The sequence below is a fragment of the Monomorium pharaonis genome, chromosome 6 (assembly GCF_013373865.1).
Source record: "Monomorium pharaonis isolate MP-MQ-018 chromosome 6, ASM1337386v2, whole genome shotgun sequence".
Classification (NCBI taxonomy): Eukaryota; Metazoa; Arthropoda; class Insecta; order Hymenoptera; family Formicidae; genus Monomorium; species Monomorium pharaonis.
This window is the reverse complement of record NC_050472.1, coordinates 17,854,807-17,869,350: the sequence shown is the minus strand read 5'-3', so window position 1 is coordinate 17,869,350 and position 14,544 is coordinate 17,854,807. Positions and strand designations below refer to the sequence as shown.

The window sequence follows — 14,544 nt, the reverse complement described above, 5'->3', positions numbered from 1 at the left end:
CGCGAGGGGGGGTATGACGCCGTGGGGGGAGGGGGGGCTTATCAGTATAAACTTTTTATGTAAACAACATGCTAGTTGTAACCTGATATAAACAATTACTTCTCGATCGCCGCTTATAGTATAAACATTTATATAATCTCAGTTGTAATCTGATATAAACAATTACTTAAACCTTTCTAGCAAGGGAATCTCGCGAACTCGAAAATTCTGATTTTAATGAAACTTGGCATAAATGTAGAGGGGGTAAATACATGAATTTAGAAATTATAAGTTGATGCTTATAATTAAACGGTTTAAAGGGTTGAAACCATTCTTCAAAAATTTAGAGTTTTTGCCTTTTCTCGATATATCTCGTAAACTAAACGAAATATAAAAAAATGTTTCATACAAAAGTTTTACAGTATAAGTACCTCTAGTTAACTATGTTATTTATTTTTCCAAAAAAATTTTTTTTCAAAAACAAATTTTTTTCTTTGCAAAAAAAAATTTTTGGAAAAAATAAATAAAATAGTTAAATAGAGGTATTTACGCCGTAAAACTTTTGTACGAAACGTTTTTTTATATTTTGTTTAGTTTGCGAGATATATCGAGAAAACGCAAAAATGTCCCAATTTTGAAGCGTGCTTTCACCTTTTCAAGCCGGTTTTGAACCGAAATAAAACATTTTTTAATTAATGTATTTACCTCTCTACATTTATGCCAAGTTTTATTAAAATCAGAAAATTTTCCGTTTAGGCTTATAAACGGTTTGAAGGAGTAAAATTATCCTTCAAAGGTTGAGGTATTTTTACCTTTTTTTGATATATCTTGTAAACTAAACAAAATATAAAAAAATGTTTTATACAAAAGTTTTACAGCATAAATACTTTCATTTAACTACGCTGTTTATTTTTCAAAAAAAAAAAATTTTTTTTTAATAAAATAAATTTTTAATAAAATTGACTTTTATGTATATAGCATTTATAAAGTAATTATACTATCTTATACTATGTTTTATTTATATCATCTATGTGTATATTACGTATGTTATATATTATCTATGTTATAATACTATACATTTATATCTGCATTCCTGTATGTATTAGTTTTCATCTAACAGGTGCGCAATATTAGAGTAGTTACGTTGCTTTCACACAGTTCATCAAAAGATAAGTCATTCACTGCATTTGTTATAATATCTTTTATCACATCACGTAATTGTATTTCTCTTTCATTTATAGGCGTTGATGGAATATGTGTAATTTGAAATAAAATAATTAACATATTAAGAACATTCGCAACATTTATGTGTAACATTAGGCTTCGCATAATTAAAAACAATCTAACAGAAAAATCAAACACGTTAGATGTGGTGTATTGATCAAGCATACGTTAGACTTGATACTGATGTGAAAATGACGCGTAACATCATTAATAAAAATATCAAACTTTGATACGTGACTTCCATTTCATATATGATATATACCGTGACATGACGAATATAAAACTTGAATGTGAATTTGTGACGTAGACAGAATGAACTGTGTGAAAGCAACGTGACTACTCTAATATTGCGCATCTGTTAGATGAAAAGTAATACATACAGGGATGCAGATATAAATGTACAGTATTATAACATAGATAATATATAACATATGTAATATACACATAGATGATATAAATAAAACGTAGTATAAGATAGTATAATTACTTTATAAATGCTATATACATAAAAGTCAATTTCATTGAAAATTTATTTTAATTAAAAAAAATTGTTTCCTCGAAAAATGAACAGCGTAGTTAAATGAAAGTATTTATGCTGTAAAACTTTTGTATAAAACATTTTTTAATATTTTGTTTAGTTTACGAGAAAAAATAAAAATATCTCAACCTTTGAAGGATAGTTTCACTCCTTCAAACCGTTTATAAGCCCAAACGGAAAATTGTCTAATTTTAATGAAACTTGGCATAAATGTAGAGGGGGTAAATACATTAATTTAGAAATGTTTTATTTTGGTTCAAAACCGGCTTGAAGGGGTGAAAGCACGATTCAAAGTTGAGACATTTTTGCGTTTTCTCAATATATCTCGTAAACTAAACAAAATATAAAAAAATGTTTCATACAAAAGTTTTACGGCATAAATACCTTTATTTAACTATTTTATTTATTTTTGCCCAAAAAATTTTTTTTACAAAAAAAATTTGTTTAAAAAAAAATTTTTTTAAGGAAATAAATAACAGAGTTAAATAGAAGTACTTATACTGTAAAACTTTTGTATGAAACATTTTTTTATATTTCGTTTAGTTTACGAGATATATCGAGAAAAGGCAAAACTCTAAATTTTTGAAGGGTGGTTTCAACCCTTTAAACCGTTTATAAGCACCAACTTATAGTTTCTAAATTCATGTATTTACCCCCTCTACATTTATGCCAAATTTCATTAAAATCAGAATTTTCGGGTTCGCGAGGTTCCCTTGTAAGTAAATGCAAACTATATGCGAATTGCAACTTGATATAAACAATTAGACCCTGCGGCTAAGGGTAGTAATTAGGTATAAACAATTTTTATCTATGGGTATGGGTCTTTCTGTCGCTTATCAGTATAAACATTTCTAAGTAAAATAATATGCGAGTTGCAACCTGATATAAACAATTACAAATTTCTAAGAATATTTATCGCACGGAGCGCCGAATCGTCGGCAGCTGATAAATTTATTCGACAGCTCTTGGAAGCTATAAACAAATAACGCTAACCATATCCGGTAGCTGCTTGTTATAAACAAATTTTTTATCTCACGGAGCGCCGAACCGTCGGCAGCTTAAATTTTTAGATAATAAATCGGCAGTAAACGTGTTAAAAATTAGATATTTGTGGAGGGGATAAAAATTAGATATTTTGTAGAGGGGAATAAAAAATGAGATATTTTGTGGAGGGGATAATGACATAAAAAGATCCCCCGACAACGTTATTGCATCAGTCAATTAGTGGAATACGAACGGTAAAGCTTCAATAACGTTACCGCAACAGTTAATTGGTGGAAGTCAGATTGTGAAGCTTCTGAAGAAAGAAACGTACGAGATGAACTATTACGTTCCGATCCAACAGAATGATGGGTGCGATAAATCGTAAGTATTTTTAATTAAAATCTCCTATATATTTAAATCCTATATATTTTCTATATTTTTCTATAACTTGATATATTCTTTTTACAGAACATTATCACAGCCACGCTATACTCCTCGCATTCTAGGAAGGCGATTTGTTTTAACCGTCACTGCTTACAAATATTTGGATATCGAAGTCAGTGTGGGACTTTGAACCTTTTGTGGAGATGATTCTTGGTGACAACAAAGGCAATCAGATACCGCTGTCACGTGACGTATGGATAATAATGATCGAGAAACGCATGGATATTGAGCGACTCCTGCAGTCAACCACCGTTACATCGCTATGGATTGATAATCTTCTTATAGAACTCGTCAAATTACATAATGGGAGTGTCGTAAAATTTACATTAAATAACAAACCCTTGTATATGAAACCTTTGACCGTGCAATTTTTACTTATCTTGAAAATGTCATCAATAATGTATACTTTGAGCTGTCGCGGGATATGTTTGTAGTGAAAGAAAAATATAATCGATTTGTAAACTGCTTGCAGCGAAATAACATTAATAATAAGTGCGATGCTGTAAAGCTATTAGATGAAATATGTGTAAAAACTTCGCTCGTAGATTGCGAACTAATGGTTTATGCATCAGACAATATTGTATATGATGCTTTGAATAATAAATAAATATGTATTTCTATAAACGTTTTAGAATTATTTTTTCCTACCAATTATCCTAACTTAAAAAACTATTTTAATTAATAAAATGGGGAAGAGGAAATATAAACGGGTAATGGAAATATAAAAAAATGCACAACACATAAAAAAATTATTTTTTATTGCTAGACCACCAGTTAAACAGTTTAAATACATTCTGTAAAGCGCAATTGTTCACATGATTTCGACAACGTAAGTTGTACGTAATATCCAACTTGTTTAGAGGTTTTATGTCTTCGTAATGCACCTCGATATTTTCGACATTAGCTTCCTCTTTCGCCTCGTCCAGGAGTAAGTCATGCAGCCATTCTCGTTTCTCACATCTCTTTACGTACACGACAATTTCATCATCAGTTGCAGTTGTACCCATCACTGCCTTGGTAATTAAATCTCTAGCCATGCTGTGCGGAATCAATCCATCCTCCCATGATATTCCGTGATGATTTACTTTCAACCACGCCACTTGACGTCTTTCTGCCTTGGTAAGGTATTCCCATGGATAGGTGGGTGTAAATATGTAGTGGGTGAGTTCAAATCCATCTTTGAGAGAGGCGAATTCCTTAACGATAAATTCTCCACCAACGATGAAACCTTGCAGGTCCACGAACATTGGTACAGACATGACAGCTGTCGTTGAGAATACTGTGATCCGTCTCGACGCGTTATAAATTTTTATATCATCTTGATATTGTTTTGGAGAAAAAGTGGCGCCGCACTTAGGTAATTTTGCGCACAACGTTGATCAACGGGTTGTACTGAATCACACGATTGTGTATAATGAGACAGTACGCGGTAGTGTTCGCGGGTACATTTTCTCTGCATTCTAATTCTAAGCGTACGTCCACGGTTGCGCTCTTGATCGATTCGTTTTGTCGAGAGCAATCGATAATCACAAATGGACCATTATGTAGAAACGTGGTGATGGATTGATTCGGCTCGAGATAATCATATCCGTAATAGTTTTTACAGAAATGTGCATACGTCTCGTGAAGAATCGACCATTTATTTTTATCGAAATCCAGATTCAGATCATCGTACGGATAACATTCCGAGTTTCAATAGAGTTTCGCGTTGATTAATTTGCAATGATCGAATCGGCTCATGTTTTCAGACATGATATTCTTCCGACCAGCCTGCAGAGCGAAAACGACGTATCGAGGCTTCTCGAGCTGAGTAGCGGTCTTGATGGCCCACGAATGTTTGGTTGTGCTTTGCAATAAAGGATACTGGTACAGATCCCAAGAGCGAAATGCCATGCTGAGGTATCGCCCGCTTTCCAGAGCACGCAGCATCGACAGTTTATTTATTTCGTTCAGTAACACGTGCGGCATTCGCCACTGAACTTTGAGTAATTCAATCTTCGGCTCCAATTCTGAACTTCCCATCAGACAATTGTTATCGTTACGCGCGCGTATTAAAATCAGCTCATGGCAAGCGTTGATCACCACGCGTCTGTAATCTTCACAAAATCCCAACAGCATGTTGAGCGGTACGCAAAAATTAAAGTATCCGTTCGGAGGATTCCACGGAACCCAGCCGGCGTTCCTCGCGATTACGCTTCTGGCGGCTGACATAGTTACATAGTTCTTGAGGGTGCTGGTTATTCCGACGTTTCTGTTTTGATCAATCTCCACACCGTCGAGCTCGTATCGAATCTCATCGAACATGAACGCGACGCAATTATTTGCCAATGTCACATCAGATCCCGCAACTGGTTTCTTTATTATAAGTTTTCCTTCAATGTATAGAAAACTTTCGTGCGGTAATGTGTAAAGATTCTGTTGTTGTATAGGAATTCTTATCTCATCGTTGTATTCGAATGTCGTGTTGGCAAACGGATTGTACGTGTGAGTCTCGATCTTGACGATGCGATCGTCAAAGATCGGTTCGTCTTCGATATTAAAATATCCGTCATTGTCGCACCGCAAATCCCAGAGATTGTAGATATTCAACGTTCGACGCGGTGAACCTCTTTTTCTTGGAACAGTCGGATGATCGAATATTATCGAATGTTGTCGCAAAAGTATCGGATGACTGCTGTAACGTTGGTGTTTTCGTCGTAAAGATGTTTATTTTTCTGGCGCGTTCCGACGCGTGTAATACGAGCATCTCACGTTCGCGTTATCGTTGCAGCTGTCGTCGCACATGCAATCTGACGGTAATTTCTTCTCCTTGAAAATCAAGCAATCCTCTGTTCTGGTCAACCACGCGTATCGTTAGATTTGTAACGCTCCGCACGATGATCGACAGGTAAATGATCTGCGACGGCCTTTCCGAGATCTTATATCCAGGTGGAACGTTTGGTGAAAATTCGTGTATCGCGTGCACGCTTTTGTCGTTGCTGTACGCGCCCGCAGTCACGTTGCACTCTACGCGGATAATGTTTACGTTCATTATGTTGATTGACACGTCCGACTCATGCCATATTCGCGGTTCTAGTATACACTTCGATGTGAATCCCAGGAGCGAGCCAATGTTGTTTGGTTTGCCAAAATTTATTTTGTATGCGCATCTGATCTCGCATCTCATCGTATTATAGTTTGCGCGGATCGTTATCGGATCTTTATCCCCACCATTACTATCTTTAGCCGCGACATCACGTCGCGGACGTATTTGCGAAATCTCACGTTTCAAAAACTCATTAATGGCATGCAACTCGTACGATCCCTCGGTAATCGTAATCTCCGCGTTGTCTTTGCCAAAGTAAAATTTATTGTTTGAAGCATTCACGTTCGGTATCGTGTTATATGTTTCAAAGATCACTAAACCGAGCTCGTAATCGTCGTCGCTCAAATCTATAGCCGGAGAGTAGCTTGCCGCGAGAATGCTGCTCTTGCCGCTCAGCGTAAATGTCAGCGACATGTTTGAACGAATACTGAGATTAAACAGCGCAACGTCGGTCTTTAAATCGAGTGTAAAAATAGCAGACAAAGTTGTCCGCAATTTTTTTGATCGTAAGTTTGATACGACGTTCGATTGTACTCTATCTTTGTCACATCGTCCCCAAAATATCGTACGAGTTCTCTGGGTGGCCGCAGATTGCCGAAACTGTCGAAATACGCCATGTGATTTCTCCTCTTTGCGTACGCCACCCAGTGAGTACCGGGGCCCTCCGCATCGTCCAGATTTACGATACCGCTCTCGTTTCGACGCGCATCGCTCGTCGGTAACGCGTTACGCATAAACACTCCTCTGAAATATGGAATACACAATCGTCTTGCCAATTGATGTAGTTGCACGTTCGTCGTCACACCTGCGGGTATTTTTAACGTCTCTTTGACATATTTTTTCGTTGCGCTTTTACACCTTTTCCGTACTTGTACGGGGCGAGGTATAGCCCTCGTCCGCCTCTGTACGGGGCGAGATACACGCCGCGCCCTTCCATTGCGCGATGTTGTAGCTCCTCGAGTTGACGTCGCGCAGCTTTGCTGTCGTTTACCATCTTTGTCACACCAGCCGCTCCGCCGATCAATAATCCGAGCGCGCCCAACATCGGTAAAATTGGTAACATGCCGCCTCGTTTCGCTGTTGGAAGTATACGTTTTTTTTCGTTATCTTTTTTTTCTTCTTCATGCCCATACCTATCTTTGTCTTGGCTTTCATGGCTGCCCAGACAGCAGCGGCGGCTGCTCTTTCTCCGAGAGCCGAGTCTTTCGCGATTACGCGTGTTCGTGCTTTCGCGGCGAGTATCTCGTCCGCCACGTGTCTGTTGGCGAGCTCGTTGCTCCGAGAATACGTAATGTCGTATTCGCGGCACGCCGCGTCCAGCGGATTTATACCCCTATCGTCTCTAGCTAATCGTTTTTCCAAGTGCGTTCCCGGTCCGCAAAATTGATAACCGGGGATATGTAGCTCGAATGGAAGCGCGTTTATCGCGCGATTCAAAAGATGACCGCAGCCACTTTTTACCTTTGCGACAGTTGGCATTCGGTACAATTCTTGATCAACGGCGCGGGTCCGTCGATGTGCGTTTGCTGCCACGGCTGATTATAATGCTCGTTGCAGCGACGATATTGTTGAACTTCGAAATCAGTCTTTATATATTCCGGGAGCTTGTCCCACACGTGTTCGATATGTTGGCGCACTCGCGTAACAGAACGATCTTTGGTACGAATTGTAACTGTTCAGCGCTCAAATTTATAATATTGGAGGGATGTGATAGTATGAGATACATGTTGGCTACTGAACAATGCGCGATTTTGCATGCCTATAAATAGTGGTTCCTGCGAGGTTTTTGTTTCCTAGTAATTTTTTTATTATTTGCTTTAAAAAACCGTGCGAGTACTATTATGAAAAAATAGTTTTCAAGCCATGAGTGAAACGTCACAGGGCTATAGTTTACTCGAGCATCGACGATAAGCTCAAGTGACATCTCCACAGCGTGGGGATGATAAGTACCAAAATCATAAACAATAGCCTTCGAAGCCTTCGTCAGTTCAGTCTGAAGTTTCGCGAAGACAAAATGAACTGTTACAATTCCGAAACAATGGCTGGTTGTAAGTATTTCTTACCTATTTTTACATTATTTATATTAATTTACATTATTTATATTAATTTATATCATTTAGATTATTTTATATTATTTATATTAATATTAATTAATTTTTGCAGTGCCTTTGCTGTGAGGAAGAGGTGCAAATAGCACTTCCAAAAAGTTTCCCGGCTATAGGATATATATATATATCCATAGCCGGCAGGCGGTGCGCACAGCTCGTCGCCATCCAACTACTTTTCCCCCGTTAGACCCGGCGGCATACATCGATTTGCCTGCAATCATTGTAAGTACCATTTTTATATTTCAACGTATATATTGCGTATTTTTAATAAATAATTAAATAATATACTTTGTGCTTGTTTTAGTGTATGTGTTCTGGCAACGTAATGTTAAGAACCGATATATCCATTCCGCAACACGTAAACATCCAACAGCACCGATTGCGGGTGCAGTGCAGCCGCCGGATAGGTCGCAAGTACCATGACTGGATATGGGGAGATATCGAAGATGATAACAATTACAACTACGAGGATATTTTCGACTTGCGGTACTTATTCGAATGGAGGAGGTAGAAAAACAAAAAGAAACGGAAAATTGGGACTATAATGGATATGCAAATTATATTTTAGATCAAATTGAAAATATTTTTTTATAGAAATTAAGAAAAAAATATAATATACATTTTATAGTTATATATATAGTACTTTTTATATTATTTTATAGTTATATGTAGTATTTTTTTAGATATATTTTATAGTTATATGTAGTATTTTTAAATGTATTATTATACAATGTTTTTTTTAGTTTTATAATTATTTTATACAGTTTTTTTAATTGTATTATTAATATTTTAAATATATATATTATAGATATATCGCGTATCTTTTTTAATCACCCCTCAATCCTGCATGCTTTCCTCATCACACGACCGTCGATACATTCCTTTTCTCCATACACTCGCGCACGCACACACACCTTTAGCACGCGACCGTCGATATGCGATATCGCACCGTTGATGTCGATATTCTTTCTCTACACGCTGTGTTCACACATACGCACACATACTCACGCCTTCTCTAGCCGCGACCGTCGATACGCTTCTTTCTCTACACGCTGTGTTCACACATACGCGCACATACTCACGCCTTCTCTAGCACGCATACATGTGTAACCGTCTTCTCTGTTACGTATACACATGCGCAAGTGCCTTCTTTAGCACACACACACACACACATACACGTCTTTCTCTATCAAGCGCCTTCTCTCTAGCACACACGAACGCACGCATACGTTTCTTTCTCCGTGCGCTGCATTCACAAACACACGCACACACTTCTATCACGCATGTGCAAATATACAAAGGCGTATTTCCATAGATCGTACACTCACATACCTATAAATAGGACGTTCAATTCCGATATGTAATCAGATTTGGAAAACATGAGATTCGTGCGACAACTTTGACGATTTGCGTAACGAATTACGACGATAAATTACAATCGATGGGAGACGGCGGGATAAGCATAGTGCGATGCTGCCGAATACTATACGCGCCATCATTTGCGATCCGTCGAACTGTGGTAAAATCAACGTTTTGATAAATTTGTTGGAATGTCCACACGGTGTACATTTCGAGAACGTGTACGTGTACTCGAAATCGCTACAACAGCCGAAATATCGATATCTAGAGAATTTGTTGTCGTCGATGGAAGAGATCGGTTACTTTACGTTCTCCAATAACAGTGACGTCATTCCACCGAGCGAGGCGCGTCCAAACTCGATTTTCGTCTTCGATGACGTTGCGTGCGATAAGCAGGATGTCGTGAAAGAATATTTTTCAATGGGTAGACACTCGAACGTCGACTGCTTTTATCTCTGTCAGTCGTACGCGAGAATACCTAAACATCTTATACGCGATAACGCCAACCTGCTGATCCTGTTTAAGCAGGACGGTACCAACTTGAAACACGTGTACAACGATCACGTAAACACCGACATGTCGTATGATGGTTTTAGTGAATTATGTTGCGATTGTTGGCAGCGTAATTATGGATTTTTGATGATAGACAAGGACAGTGCACTTGCTAACGGGCGATACAAAAGAGGATTTAACGAGTTTGCAATACCGCGAAACAGTTAGTCGTTATTGATACCTTGTCGGGGTGAAATGTGCGATCAACACTCTCTGTTAACATGGCTGAAAACAAAGATATGCATGAGCGCGAGAAAATCGCGAGAGAAATTGAAAAAACGAGCAAATCGATTCGAAAGAAACATCGTGCTCTAAAAACCGGTAGGATCAAAGAGGATATCGTGACTAAGAGACACTTTGAACCGTTGATCGAACCGCTGCAAAAGATTATTGACAATTCCGGCGTACGCGCGATAAAAGAGAAGTCGATCAATAACGTTTCGTTCACCCGTAAACGTGAGAAGGAAGAGGGGGAAGAATATGCCAGTAAGAGAAAACGGTCGAACGTCTCGTTCGATATCTCTGCAACACCGCAAAAATCTAATCATTTACAAATTTCAAACGACGTACCAATGATAACCTCCACACCGCGTCCCACAACCGTACAACCAATAGAATCGCTTGAGAATGTTTTCGAAACAACGGATGATTCGCTTGCGACGATTGTTCGAAATTAGTTACAGACGTCGCAAGGACGAAAAGCGTTGCAAGCTCAATTTGATCCGCTGGGTCAAAAATATGTCGTGACTGTCCTGAGCGGTAACCGAGAGAGCAATGTAGACATAAACAATATATACGGTGTTCGTCTCGAGAATAATGGAATGATGCTCGGTAATAAACATTTCGATGTGGACAACGAGGATAATATAATTATCGACAATGTACGTTACGCTGGTACACCTGGTCTTTACGAATTGATCTTCAAAAAAATCCCTGCCGATGACATCTACACAGATGATGATTTACAAAAGTACAAAAGCATATTGTTTGCTACAAACGTGCATAGAAGCAATTACACCAAGGACAGTCAACTACGGAGCAACAAAGGATACAAGTACAAACACCTGATCGCACCGTTGATGTCGATCGAACCTACGCCGAAAAAGAAGAAATCTGGAAAGGGATTACCTCACGCTATGAAGTTAAATGATAACGCGATCGATTACGTGCACTGGGACAATCCCAATGAACTGGTAGATCGTCTGCGGTTACTCGAAGCAGTCGAGCCGGTCACAACGCGCACGACAACGAGATTCTGTCCATCATCGAGGAACTTCCGCGAAGCGGGTCTTATTATAAATTAATCTGTGTAACCGCGAAACGAGTCAGTCGATAGATCGATGTCATCCATATCGTATCAAGATTAAAAACAATGAGTAATAACGAACGGCGAAAAGACGGTTACAAACGTTTAACGAACAATTTTGAGCGGTTCCTGAATCAACAGCGAACGGTTCAGGAACGGTTGTCGGATAGCTATCAAACGGTGCAGGATCGCTATTAAACGACTCGGGAACGATTGTCGGACGGTTATCGAACGGTTGTAAATCAAGTCAAGAATAGTTACGAACGATTGTCTGATCGATTGATACCGGAAGACAAAGAACCACTGCTGAAGGACGATAGAAAGCAGTGATAAAAGATAATTCAAACGTGAAACGAACGCGAAAAAACGGGTATAGAACAGAAACGGAACAGAAAAAAACAAGAAAACAGAAAAAAACAGGAATGGAACAGGGAAAGAACAGAAACGGAATAGAAAAAACAGGAACGGAACAGGTACAGAACAGAAACGGAACAGAAAAAAACAGGATCAGAACGGGAAAAGAACAGGAACGGAACAGGTACAAAACGAAAACGGAACAGAAAAAAACAGAAACGGAACGGGTACAGAACGGGTACGGAACAGAAAAAAACGGGAACAGAACAGAGAAAGAACAGAAACAGAAAAAACAGAGAAAGAACAAAAACGGAACAGAAACGGAACAGAAAAAAACAGGAACAGAACAGACAAAGAATGGAAACGGAATAGAAAAAACAGGAACGATCGGTATGCGATCCATGAAACCGCCGAAATCCAATATTAGTTCCGAAAGGCGACGACTCGTCGAGGAACTGCATGCTCCAGCAAGAAGAAATTTTCAACGAAGACACGTCATAGTTCGAGGCTACGACGATCTATGGCAGGCTGATATCGTTGAGATGGTTCCGTACTCACGTTTCAACAGAGGCTACCACTACATACTCACCGTCATCGATGTGTTGAGCAAGCACGCGAGGGCCGTTCCGTTCAAGAGCAAGGGTGAAAGCGAGACAGCTGATGCTATCGTCGAGATAATTCGAGAGAGCGCAAGATGCCCGAAAAATTTACAGACTGATAAAGGAAAAGAGTTTTACAATGCCGATGTGCATAAAATTTTGAAAAAACACGATATCAATCATTATTCAACGTACTCGGTAATGAAGGCATCGGTCGTCGAACGATTTAACCGTACGCTGAAAAACGACATGTGGAAGAAGTTTACACTCAACGGCAAGTGGATTGACCTGTTACCGGATCTCGTGTCAAATTACAACTCTCGGAAACACCGAACGATCGGTACGCGACCCGTCGACGTAACCCCTGCTGTGGCTGAAAGACTCTTGAATACGGTGTACAGCTCGATAAAGATTGCTGGTCGAGCGAAATTTAAAGTCGGTGATTCTGTACGCGTGAGCAAATTTAAGACAGTCTATGAAAAGGGTTACACACCGAATTAGACAACCGAAGTGTTTAAAATTATTAAAGTACAGCATACCAGTTTCGTAACTTATTTACTAGAGGATTATCGCGGAACATCTATAGTTGGAGCGTTCTACGAGCACGAGTTACATCGTGCGACTCACCCGGACGTGTATCTCGTGGAGAAAGTATTGCGCAGGAAGGGTGACAAGGTTTACGTCAAGTGGTTGGGATCCGATGGATCACATAATTCGTGGATTCACAAAGACAATGTCATATAAGAATATTTTCTTTATTATAATCATATAAAAGTGTAAACTTATAAAAATAAAAATACAGTTTTTTTATAATAAGTAATACGAGACTTCTTTATTACCTATCCATTCATTGATCATCCTTAATACATTTTCTTATTAATACGTATTATAAAATGTATAATGTAAAACTATAAAATGTAATCAACTTTAATTAATTGTTTTTAGTATTAATTTTTTAATAGAAAATAACATAAAAAATGCGTACTATAAAATACAAATTACAATAGTATAAAAAAAGTGTGGAGATTTGCGTATTCGTTTCTAAGTTTGTTCATTCCGTTAGTTTTTATCTGTACACACTGTGTTTCTAATCTATGTTGCGGCTCTTCCGTGGTTTTTGGGGGAGCACCTAACTACTACTAGATCTATGGCGGCACTAGCATGTGCGGGTGTGAGCAGTATATATCCAATAAAATCTTTCTTAACAAAACGGTGTTTCTTTCTGTGTTTTCCCCAACAATTCTGGTAGCAGAGCGTGGTTACCACAACTGTGGAAAGAAGCTGCCGAAAAGTAAAAGAGCGAAAAGCCGATAACAAAATTTTGAGCAGCAATCAAGAGAGAAAGCGGACACGCGAGGAAGACCAAGAAGAAAGTAAGAAGAGACGCTCTAAAACAATGGACAAGATACCAGTAGGCTCGGTCCCACAACTCACAGCCACAAATTACTACGTCTGGGCCATGAAACTAGAAGCCGTATTAGGCTTGAAAAAGGCGAAGTACGTTCTTACAACGAATCAACCCGCGAACGATGCAAAAGAGCGCGAGAAATGGGACAGCGATAATGACGACGTTGTGTCAATCATAAAATTAACCTTGTCCGATGACCAGGCCATGCAGTTCGCGAGTGAAACTAATGCGAAGCATCTCTGGGCAAAAATAAAGGAAACCTACGTGGGACGCCTTGAAGACTCGAAAATCGATGCCACAGTCGAATTACGTAATATATCGATGGGCGACAAAGAAACAGCGGCAGATTACGTTGCACGTGCGAGAGGTATAGCCTCAAAATGCAAAGGTCTGGGCGTTAACATCTCAGATCGTGAACTCATTTACTACGTTGTGAGAGGTTTGAATGGCAAATTCAACCGCTTAAGAAATACACTCAAAACACAACGAGAAAAGAAACTAGATGACGTATTAGAAGATCTAAGAGAAGAAGAAAGGGAGCTGAATAACCAGAAAAAACGCAACGACGCGGCCTATGCAGCGAAAGATGGAAAACGCAACGCGG

At 38.8% G+C, this 14,544-nt stretch overlaps 1 protein-coding gene across 1 annotated transcript; it reads left to right on the top strand.

Moving 5' to 3' along the window:
• The first annotated feature begins 12,001 nt into the window (after positions 1-12,001).
• On the top strand, positions 12,002-13,276 carry LOC118646367. The gene is made up of 3 exons (XM_036289066.1): positions 12,002-12,117; positions 12,199-12,985; positions 13,067-13,276. Exons 1-3 carry the CDS (start codon positions 12,002-12,004, stop codon positions 13,274-13,276), a joined length of 1,113 nt encoding a protein of 370 aa, XP_036144959.1.
• Positions 13,277-14,544: the final 1,268 nt, after the last annotated feature.